The following is a 12,301-nucleotide window of genomic DNA, read 5'->3' on the forward strand; positions in this document are numbered from 1 at the left end:
CTACATGATACATCCTGTTATGTGAATTACTAAATATTTATCACTTAGGTGATCACCTGAATGGGAGATGACAACAGGTGACCTTGTAAGTGAATGTACAGATTTACTTTATCGAGATAGAGACCATCAAGGATCCCTGTCAGGAATGACCGTACTAAAGAGCTAAGCAGTTGAAAACTGCTTATAACCTTGTCATCCATATTTAAGGGGCAAAAAAAAAATACTACAACAGGCACAGATAGGGGCTACTGAGATAACTGTGGGATGGGGGGAAAAAACTATACTGAAAAGGAGACTAAAAGAGTTCATTCTGTGACTGCTGTCTATAAATGTACTAAAGAAAGTAGGAGAAAAAAAAAGGACAAACATCAGAGACAGAGAAAAGCTATTTAAACTAAAGAATAATATTGACACAAGATCAAAAGGGCTGGAAATGAGTCACAAATAAATTTAATCTTGAAGTCTCTACCCACGGTAGGGTTCTGAGAGAGCTCAGTAAGTTCATAAAAGGCTCTCCAAATAGAGTTAGAGGGACACCTTCTGCAATCTATCTCTGAATTAAATAACATTTTACATAAAAACGTGTATTTCATGTCATGAGCTTAACTTCAAACAATGTGTGGACGCTACACATCACTAGTTAGCATCCATAAAGAGATTAACTTTTTCAAATACCTCCTAACTGTTAACAAAAATAGTTGATAAGTAGCTAATAATGAGAGCACTGCTGTTTAATAGCTTCATTAGGAGCAGATGCTCACCAACTGACTGGGTGTTCTAGCAAGTTACACAAAATTAGGGTTGCTAGGAAACCAGAAGAGGTCATTCTGCCTTTTCTAACTCCTAACAAAGTTCAGGATGTTCTCATTTTCATCCACTTTTGAAGACTTTGAGAGACTACATCTCTCACTCTTTTTTAAATTTTCTTTATTTTGCTAGCACAATTTGGCAACAAATGCTCTGGGAGGATGAAGTAATGAATACAACTCTTCCGTTCCAGGTTCAATTTGATATAGTAAAGTGTACCTAATTCCACGTGGTGTGGAATCAAGCGCTAAAAATGACATGTTCGGTCCAACCCTACCTCGTGCACAGCCAGTTCAGGGATATTTCCCCTGTGGTTCCCAACCCCTTCCCATTGTGGTACCCAACACCAGTTTCCATTATGGTTCCAACCCCAATTTCCCCTGCAGTTTCTGGCTCCAGTTTCCATCGCAGTTCCTGACCTTCGTCTCCGTCATGGTACCCAACCCCCGTTCCCTTCGTGGCTCCCGACCCCCTGTTCGCATCGCGGTTCCCGACCACTACCACTTGGCAGCCCTGCATGGACACATGGCTGCATGCAGGCAGCTCCCTTCTTAGTTGGTTTTATTCGTTCTGGCCAAGTCAGGCCTAAATTTCTGGGGAGGACAGGCAAGCTCCAACTATGTTTTGTTTCAACCAACAGCCTGGATCCAAGCAGTCGAATAAATTGGTGCAAGCGCACGTTTCCCCCAAGTACCAGCCTTGGCAGTGGGGAAGGCAAAGGCTCAAGCCATACTTGAGCTGCTGTCACACCACGTTCCCCCGGGCTCCAGATGACACTTGGGTGCAGCATAAAAGCAGCTCAGAGCCTTCCCATCACGCGACAGCTGATTTAACAAATCCTCCCAGAGCTACCAGTGTCGTTCAAAGACTTCCCAACAGAAACAGGCCCAGCAGCACCCGCTCAACTCAAGCGGATCCAATGAGCGATTTGCTCTGAAGTTGCTGCGTTATGTTCCCCCAATGCTTCATACCTGGCTTTTTCCTTCATCCTGAACATCCCAACCCCATCATTAACTCACATACTGAGAGATGACTGTTTATCAAGTGTAATTATCCCTTAGCACTTCTTCTAATTATTGACGCTTGCTGCTGTTGCCTTTTTTTTTTTTTTTTGGAAGTTCTCACGAGGCAAACGATTATTTTCCTCCACGTAAATCCAGATTCTGCCTAGACATTTTACCTTTTCCATATACTACTAAAAATCTTAATTGAGATTCTTCCTTATTTCTCCTCTTGTGTCTGGCCTTGTTATAAAAATTCTGTAACAGTTCTGGGCATTTCTGACACTACTGAGCCACAACTTCTGTGATGCTATGTAAAATATATCTAGTAACAGGAAACAACTACGGTATCTTTTGATGAAATTCCTTTGGTCCAAAGCCACACTACACAACACGCTTGCTCAGCTCTTTTTTTATATCCTAAGATGTTGAAAAACAGCCCTTCTGTTTCCATAACTTTTTCTAATGTATCCCTAGGTAATGAGAGTTATTATCAAAATGAACCTAATAATCTGCTTGATAAGGGAAAAGATATTTAAGAAAAAAAACATCTAAGTTCAGTACTAAGTATATGGTATCGAAGAAGACCCAGAATCACAGATCAGGAAAGATTTTCTGTTTGACTACCTTCCTTTGAAAATCAAATCAAAAAGTTTACCTGCTTGTAATGCCTTTCTGGCCTAAAACTGCAATCTTTCTTGTCCAAAAAAAAAAAAAAAGAAAAAGAAAAAGAAAAAAAAGAAAAATGATTGCTACATATGAAGGTTTAGAATACAATATAAAAATAAATATTAAAAAAAGGCCTGACATTTAATTTTACCAAAAAATTTAAAGAAAAGAACAGAGGAAGAACAGGCAAAGAAAAATCACAAAATAGAGAAAAAGAAGATGGAAAAAAAATCTCTAAGCTAGAAAATAGGCAATTAGCTGCCAATTTTTTAGGGACCGAGAGAGACAGAGCAAAAGTGAGAAAAGGAGAGAAAGAAAGAGGAAAAGGGGAGACTGCAGTCATAGCTTACGTTTTCTCATACGAATCTGCCTGTTCTGGTCTGTGCTCACGCTGTTGAGGTTTTGACAGCTGGAAGCTATTAATTTCAGTACTACAGAGCTTGCCGAGGTGGATTTATGTTCTTCATAATCATTAACACACTTCTGCTTCCTTGATGAAACAAAGGGCTCCTTCAGAACGAACACGTAAAATTGAACCAACTTCCCTGCCCCTGAAGCTCCCGTCCACCAAAGAACCGCTGATCACAGGCCACGCTGACCTTAACTGAAGAGCTAAAACACATTAAGGGTGCGTGGGTGTGTTTGTGTGTGTAAAAACACACACACAGACATATAGGTGCACAGTTCCTTTGTAACACATCCAATAGATATGCCATTAGGCTCCAAGCATATGCATTATTTTTTTTTGAAGTGAAATAAACACAGGCTGAAAAACATCCAAAGCTGGATAAGGAAAGATCATCATATGCTTTGTAGAATAAGGCATCCCTTCTTGCCTCCTGCCTGAAACCAGCCGATGCTGAGCCCGTCCTACACGGGCTACTCACAACAGTCCTGCGTTACCATTACCATATTTTCCATTTCTCGTTCTCTACACCCTTCACCGCACAGTTCATTTAATCGCTGGGTAATTAAAATCCTGCCTGATCAAAGCATCTTTCTTGCCTGTCTTGTTAAAACGCACATCATCTGATCGGTTCTCCTTTTCTCTTTCTCTAACTGTACACAAGCTGAATCGCACTTCTCTAAATTTCTATTCAAATGGTATCCGCTGTGTCCAGCAGAATAAGAGAAATCTTTTTCCCTACAGATTCAGTGATATTCTGCACCAATTGCTTCGCATGCCAAATTTCAGTTTTGCCTTTTCAATCTTCTTCTTCACAAGTCTTTGGGCCTTTTTTAAATTGTAACTCATTGTCATGATTTCTTCAATTGTTTTTAAACTTTTTATTTGAACGTTCAATTCATCTATTACTAAATTAACTTCTAACAGTATCTAGAAAACTAAACACCTTGCATAACTGTGTTACAATTTATCATCCTTACACTGCTCCTCGTTCACCTCTTACGGTTTAAACATAACCTGGTAAACAATATTCCTACAAATAGGTAAACTATGCATAGAAAATTCTTATTGTTTTCCTTTTAAAAAAAAAAATCAATCAAGTTTTGTAAAATAACTGTTGAAACCAAAATAAGTCACCCACTAATCAGAAAAAATGTGACTGAATCAAGCATAAATAATTTATTTTTCTCCTACCACATTCTTACTGTTTCTGATCAATTACTATTATGTGGCAGAGTCCTCCCCACCAACATTCCTGCTATAAGATTGTGCTAAAATCTCTAATGCTTTTTAAAAAATCTAAACTACGTTCATTAACAGCCAGTTTCTGTTCAGCATGCTTTTATGCCCGAAGTTGCCCTACTTCAGCAATTGTTTTCGTCTCCTGGGAGACCTGGGCCTCTGATGCATTGGTGGAGATCAATCATCTCTTTTCTCTATGCCTTAATTTTGCTAAATTAAAAAATTTCTCTCAGAAAAACGCAGTTCAAAGCAAGCTAGATTGTGTATTAGAAGTCCAAGGAGTGAACATAGACCTCACCTGCCTGATCTTCTTTCAAGATTTGAGCTCTTTTTTTTTTTTTCCAATATTTGAGCTAATTTTACTCAAAGCAGTATCTCTATAATGTAAGCACAACTGGCTCCACAACTTGATCACCTCCAGAACTTTCCTCTTCCCTGTTCTAATTTGAATTAATCTCTTATATAGGAAGTTTCCCATGGGAAGTTTCATGACAGGCTTGTACAAACATCACATGCACCTTTTTTTCATTGCTGAATCACAAGGGTAGCTCAGAGCAACACTTCCTCAAGTGCACTCAGCGTCTCCTCCTTCCCAATAACTTCAAGCAGATTTCTACATTAATAGTCTTAGAACAGATAATCTCCCTTTCTAGACTACATTTCATCCATTTTATCTGCAGTACTTTGGTTTTCAGGATTACCTATTGATGCCTGTGTGGTATCCTGATCCTTTTTTGGAGAAGTGATGGTGCCCATCTTTGAGCCATCCACATATTTCATCAGTTTATGTCTCCTGTTTTGTTTTTTTTCCCCCAAACTGGTGAAACTGTAAAAAAGTGGTCCTAGAGCAATGCTTAAAGAACTCCAACAGCACTTGTAAGTGCATTTTCCCTCCAGTCTTTCCTCACTGATTTCTAGAAATAGTGGATCTGCAGCTTCTACTACCAGCTGCTTTGGACATCCACGATGCAGGTACCCACTGGCGTTGCACCAACCTAACTGCCTCGAGCTATCTTGTCTTTCCATAGGAGTTTTTGTTCATTTCTTTTCACTTTAGGTTTACTTTAGTATCTTTTATTTGAAATCACCACTGGTCCACTTATGTCTGAAACCTTTCTCTACTAGTTTTTCCTCTCAGTTTAGAATAGCCAAGACTTCAGCAGGAATTAGAAACAACAGCTGATTCAAAGTATATCACACAATAGCATGTTTTGACATGTGAGAACATTACTCATGTGCCAGATGCCCTAGTTTCATCAAGTTAGTCCCTTTTTCAATGTACTACCCTAGTCCCTTAACACTTCCCAGTAACTAAAGCATCTTGCTGGTTTGACATTGCCAAAATATCCCCCAACAGCCCGCACACAAGCTGTTAGGATATGAAAGCCTTCCCACTTCTCTTGTACTTAAAAATAAAAACAAAAAAAAAAAAAGGAAGATTTTTCTAAATGGATGAGAAAGGTTGGTTACCTAGTAGAATTCATCTCCCACATGACTGTTTCTCACTTTCAATCTCTCTATGAACCAGATTGAGATTCTCTACATTACGGACAGCTTGCTCTTCAATTTTTCTGGCTAACGCTCTTGCTTTCACTCTTGCACTGATCATAATAGCCAGTCTATTGTAATTCTAAACTATAAAGTATTAAGGAATAGTTTACTTTGATACATGAACAGAATGACGTTCCTAATTGTGCTTCAAGGACAGAAACCTAATTTTTAACATTCCTCGTGCAAACCCTTCAAAGAAAAGCTCTCAGACTCAACTACGGACTAGTGAAAGTCCAAAAGCCAGCATCTTTGGAAAGCCTAAAGCAACATCTAATATTCTCAGAGAACAAATAGCAGGTAAGCTCTCAGTCTTATTTTGGCCCTCAGATACCCTCCTAATCTCTTCATACTCCCAAGCGCAACGCACACTTCTCCCTACACACTCCTACAAAGCAAAGGCTCATATGCAGTGCCCGTCAGTGGTTTATTAAAGGAGAAAATAAGACTTTTTCCTTGCAGTTCCCCAGCTATGATAAGAATGCCATTAAAAAATATTCTGTTAATGAGCAGTCAGGACCGCGCTAGCACTTCATATAAGGGGGAAGAGCAACATTGTTGGGCTGCCCTGACTACATCAAAATCAGTAGCAATCGCGTCTGCAGAGATCTGGCTCTTTTTAACTAGCCTCATGGGGAGAATCAGCTGTCCGGGTGTCAAGACGGCGTCCAACACATACCTTTGCCGCCTTAGGGATGTGTCATTTCCTCAACTACTTCCTGATGGACACTTTATGATATTTTCCTCTGCATTCCGGACACTCTGATTTGACCCTGCTGCAGTCCCTAAGACTTAATCCCATCAATGGTGGAAAGAAAGATTTAATTATGGTCTGAAGTCAGACCGGAAAATGCAAAATAAAACGGATGCGTGAGTGCAGTAATTAATTTTAAGATCCACGAAATAAATAAGCTCTGTGCATTAAGAAGGGATCTCGATTTGGTGCTTTTTAAAACAAATGGTATAGTAACAAGATAATTCATTTAAAAAGTAATATTTCTGTAAGATGTTTTGTCAGACTAACGAAGCAGACAGAACTTCCAAATAAGCTGTCGTAGAAGGGACTGTACACTCATAAAACATTTCAAAATCCTTGTAAATCTACCTCCTCTCCTGATGCCATTCACATATGAGCACAATTTAAAATCGTCCTTCAAGTCCAAGTTTCCCCTAAATACAATATGCCTATATGATGCAAGCAGATAGTCAATTTATCATGAAACCACAACAAAACATGCAGCATTCTCTACCTCCAAGTAAACGATTAAGATTTTGGCTGTTTGGCACCACGTTCCTTAATTCTGATCTGGAGAGCGTTCAGTAACAGTATTGTTCGCTTCCCCTTCAATCGTGTACTGGAAAATGAACCCTACTGCCTTGTGAAAAGGTATCCATGCTTAATTTGAATGTTATCAACGTTCTTGACATGCATATATATTATACAGGAAGAAGTGAAGAACGAAGGAAACGAATGAAATAAAAGAATGAATGAAGGCAAAAAATTACTTCAGGACTTTTCCTGTGATGATGCTTGGTTAATATCTGGTTCTTAGACCATTATTGCCTAAGTTGTCTTAACAGTTTATGTATCATCATTCCTTTTCAGTTGTTCAGTTAGTCTCTCCAGGGAAGAGAAGCTAAATATTTGCTTATTATATTGTGTTATATTATATTACGTGATAATTATCACATTTAGCACTTTTAGATTTGTCCACAATTCTGAATTCCTAAATCAAGCTTCTCTAACAAAGCTTCACCCTCTACATATGAGGACCATTAGGAAAAGGCAAGTATGCTCTCTTTACCTGGAGGTTGCAACCAACGAGGGAATCCAGGTTTCTTCTCTTTCATGCGGGAGAAGAATTTCAAAAAACCTTTCCGCTGTGAAAATTGCACACAGCATGTAAAATGTTGGGAACCTCTCGCCTAAGGGGCGGTTCTCAGATTTCAACGTAGGAATATCCTAGTTCCAGCCTATTCCAAGCCTAACGAACAGCCTATCCCAAATTCAGCATATTTCAACTTCAGTCAACATTTTACTCATGCCATTTGTACCTACGATAATTTTGCTATAAATGCAGAAGAGTACCATCAAACTGGTACGTGTTCGGTCTCAAAATTTAGGCTGCTTGCAAAATTTAGCAACATAAATCAAATAAAGATTGAAAAAAATACTGCAGTGTAAGCAACTCTGAACGCCGCCACCTGACCGTTTTCAAATCTAACCCCAGAATTTGCATTAATGGATGTCTTAGAAGAGTCTTGGTTCTCCTCATTAAACTCTGCAGGCTATGTTTCTTTGATTAGATGATGTTAATATAGTCACCTTAAAATCACATCTATTCCTACATTTGGTTTGTTGCCCAGCAGTAAAAAGAAAATATGTCATAAATTTTAGAGAACATTGAACTTGCTGGTGTTCAGCAGGATTATGTTTTTCAATTACGTGTGATTTAATAACCTCCCTAATAGACAACTCCATTTTAAAGAGATGCCCTAAATCTTGAAATCAATTTCAACAACACATTAAGAACTCTCACTCTGCCCTTTGACATATTTGCTTTTTCTATGATCCTTTATGTTTTAAATATTTTTCCTGCCTACTCACCTAAATTATATGAAATCACAAATAACACTGTTCTCCAAGAGCCACTTTTTCCCTTCCTGCAACTACTTTTAGAGCTGACTTCTAACCCTCAGACCAACGTTTTAGTGCCGCTAACTTTTACCAGTCTTCCTTTGTATTTAATGCAAAGATGAGACTGTCAAAATCACATGAAAAAATTATTTCAATGTGTTTTCATAATTGTAGACGTGTAATATTGCTCTAGTATGAATTAAATATGTCAAATTTCAAAGGAATTTTGAATTCCAGCTTGTACAAGAGCCAGTCTTTTTTTAATCAAAACCCCATTAAATATTCATCCATGTTCCAGTGTAAGCATATATAATGAAGAAAACCTTTCAATGTAACCATCAATATGGGAAAAGTCTTGAATAATCATATAATCAATTTTACTGCATAAGACTAAGGTAACATTTCTCAGCCAAAATATGCAAGGATTGTATTACAATGATTGCTAGCACTAAAACACAAGCAATTTTTAGCTCCGTAAAAAACAAAACTCAAAGCTGAGCAAGGCTGTGATTACAGGAAGTGTTATAATTATGAGAAAGAAGCACCTCAACCTGCTGGCAGTACCATATCATATTATTTTTAAAGTTAAATTTTTTTTTAATCAGTAACACCAAAAAGGGGAGGAGGCAGGAAAAGAAAATTTTTACAAATTGCCTTATTAATTATATATATAAAGATTATAGTTCTTTTTAATTAGAAACTTTAATATTTAAAGAACTTTTAAGATTGCTTTCGTAAGTTTATCTTCCTGTTGGACCTCAGTGTAGACCACCATCAATGAAAGAGTGGTCCTGTAAGGTAGCTGAGATCTCTAATAATCCATACGAAAACAGAAATACTACTTCCATTACTTCAACATTTCAGGAAAAAAATAACATAGGGATACCAAATTCACCTTTCACATTCTGTCTCAGATGATTTGAAACCTAAAACCCCTTCCTGTACCTAAATGAGTTGAATGGGAAATACATTCTGGCTACAATTCCAATTCAAACTCTGCCTGACAATGTCACACTACATAAATACTTGAAACACACACACACACTTGATTGCGCAGACAGTCCAGTAACTCCTTATTATTCCCACCTACCAAACTGAGAACATAATCTTTAAATTCCTATTCCCTCCTCTACAGAAATAAAAGAGTTAGTCCACATTGCCGTGGTGCCCTTTCCAAGGGACCCCAGTGGCCTTCCTTACACTGACTGCAGACAGGGACACCTGGCTACAATGTAGCAAAAGCAACTAAAGATTTAACTACCAAATATCTGAAGTTATAGTGGATTAAAAGAAACCTCCCCATATTTTTTTATTTTCAGTTTCCTTTCTGTTTTCAAGAAGAACGGGGCATTTAATTAAAACGTCCTTTTCAATAATCTCAGTGAGTTACAGCTTCTACCTGGACATAATTTCTGTGTTATGCAAAATAGATAATACAGATAGATAATAGATAAATGATTTCAGATTTAGAAAATATTAGACAGGAAAACAAGGCAGACTTGTGCCAAACCACTATTTTCTGCTGCAAAAACTTTCCAAAAACTTAGTCTTTTCCTTAACCTCTCATCTTATTTTCTTGATAATGTCACCTCCCCTAAGTATCTATATAAGGATATACCATATATATATAGTGGTAAAGCAAGTATTTGAGATCCCATAGGATATCCCTTTCTCTGATTTGTTTAACATAGAAAATTACAGTGTAGGTCATAATCAGCCTACAAACTGTGGCAAAGGATTTTGCAGTGGTCTATGAGGCAGAGAATATCACAGGCTTTAGGTCAGTGTTCATACGGCCTGAAAACTAGAGTAATAAGGATGCTTTAACTAAATTAAACAGCAACATCGGAAATTATCCACTGCATAAGCAAGCTGATCTTACTCTAAATCAGCACTGCATTCATGTTTTCCCATGGGCAGATCAAAATGGCTACGGTTCACCATTTAGGCAGGAAGAGCGAACACAATCCTATCATTCCAAACACCTCTTTTACTACGGAAAGAGTGGTGTTCGCCAATTAGAAGAAAATTAAAAGAGGAAAAATAAGAAAATGTGAAAAAAGAATCCACCTTTTTCCTCTTTAAGACTCAAAGTAAAGGAAGATTTTCAGACACAGAGCTCAGGTTGCAAACCCATCAAAGACCAGGGGAGCTCAACAGATTGAGATAACACTGAAGCAACCTGTTGGAGACGGAGCTCATAACTCACATCTGACACAAGCCACTCTAGTTCACAGTTAAGGACCGAGGTGACCACGGCCAATGCAAGTCCTACAAGCAAGGGCTACCAAATCCCTGAGAGTCTGGCATCAGTTAAGAGCAGAGGCCACGTAAGCACAATTTCAGAGACGTTTACGATTCAAGTCTGACATGTATACAATGCACAACTTTAAACCATTACCTGTTTTCATGTTCTCACCTTACAAATTTTAATGTACCAGTTGAGGATGGTCTGCATGCTTGAAAAATAGTGTTTAAAGTGTTTAAAGAGCAAATGTACATAAATAATGGAGTTTGGGGTTAGAGTTTGAGGTCTCCTTAGCTTTAACAGTTCACTCAGCCAACAGTGATGTATCACTGGTCCTTAAAATTGTTTCTCTCTAGGTCATAAAATGCATTCAAACAAGGAGTATCCAATTAAACTTGCTTTAAAAACAAAAGGCTTTGAAAGCAATTTTCTGATGAACTGGGGATTTTCTCAGTAAACTGTCACTGTAACAGAAGTGTTGGAGACAAAATATCACGTGTTCCAAAACCTCTAAATAAGCCTTGTTAAGAACCTCAGACAGAAGTCACGTTTTCATGACTCTTCAGAATTAAATTAATTCAATACTTCATAATTTGAACATCATTCTGAATGCACAATTAAGAGAAGTTGTTCTTCTCCACTACCCAAAGTAATAACCTTTTCTGTGCTTGAAAAGCTAGAGTAATGGAAATGCCTAGATTATGATAATAAATATACCACAAAGTTTATTATAATTCCATATGAAAACATTTTAGAGATATTACTTTGTAATATACACTATCAGGTAAAGGAAAAGTTTAAGCAGCAGCCACCTCTCATACAAAATTACCAGGACCACAAATTACAGGAAGAAGTATGTACTCAGGTCTCACAGTTATCATCACTGAGCACTGACACTTCAAATAAAATAGACTCAATTTTACGTTTATCTTCAGCTAAGGAAAATATCCTAAAAGAAATCCTAGCAAATCCTTCTGTGCGATTGATTGAAAATTAACTGCACATGAAACTTCAGCATTCTTATACATGGCACACTGTAAAAATGATTTGATGTTACAAAGAACATTATCAAGAAAAAAAAATACTTCCAAAAATTACAAACCAATACATTCTCAAAAATAGGTCATCGATAGATTTTCATGTTACTCACCCCACTGAAGAGGAGCCAGCTGTAGATGCTCTAGCACCAGTTGATTGAGAACGCCTTCCACACTGGCTTCCCCTTCACGCTTCAAAGAAGGGTACATTAGAATTAAGGAAAACCTTGATTCAGAGGGAAAAAGAGCAGGTAATGCACACAGCTTTTATTCCTGAAAATCAGGACTGCATCCTAGAGATTCATTAACGGTTACAGCTACAGACTTAGTCTTATTAACCCATTAATTGGCTGACAATAGTAATTAGCACAGCTGATATCTTCACATATCAAGATGATAAATTCAGAACAATCTGAAAACAAAAAGAGTTAAATTTAACAGGGCAATACAAAACAGAACAAATGTGTGATGGGACAGCTGTGAACACTGGCTAGGCGCCAGTTCTGTGGAGGTACAGGGAACATTAGACAACACAGTGATAGGGATCACGAGATCAAGAGCAAATATCACACCAGAGTTGTACAGACACATATCCTGTTCGTTTCCCTTCTGTTCAGCACTGTACGAACCCAGTAGCAGGCTTAAAACAAAATGAGAAAGATCTCTACTCTAAGTGCAGCGAAGCGCTGGAATAGACTGTTGGGA

The 12,301-nt window shown here is 37.9% G+C and overlaps 1 protein-coding gene across 3 annotated transcripts in view; it reads right to left on the minus strand.

The window, feature by feature from the left end:
- Nucleotides 1-12,301, minus strand: part of TRAPPC9 (trafficking protein particle complex subunit 9) — a 483,858-nt gene that overhangs the window by 237,095 nt on the left and 234,462 nt on the right. For all 3 annotated transcript variants that reach the window (XM_068933393.1, XM_068933395.1, XM_068933394.1), the window contains one exon: nt 11,710-11,800. In XM_068933393.1, coding sequence (XP_068789494.1) covers nt 11,710-11,800 — 91 coding nt within the window. The remainder of the gene's footprint in view (nt 1-11,709; nt 11,801-12,301) is intronic.

The sequence above is a fragment of the Struthio camelus genome, chromosome 2 (genome assembly GCF_040807025.1).
Source record: "Struthio camelus isolate bStrCam1 chromosome 2, bStrCam1.hap1, whole genome shotgun sequence".
Classification (NCBI taxonomy): Eukaryota; Metazoa; Chordata; class Aves; order Struthioniformes; family Struthionidae; genus Struthio; species Struthio camelus.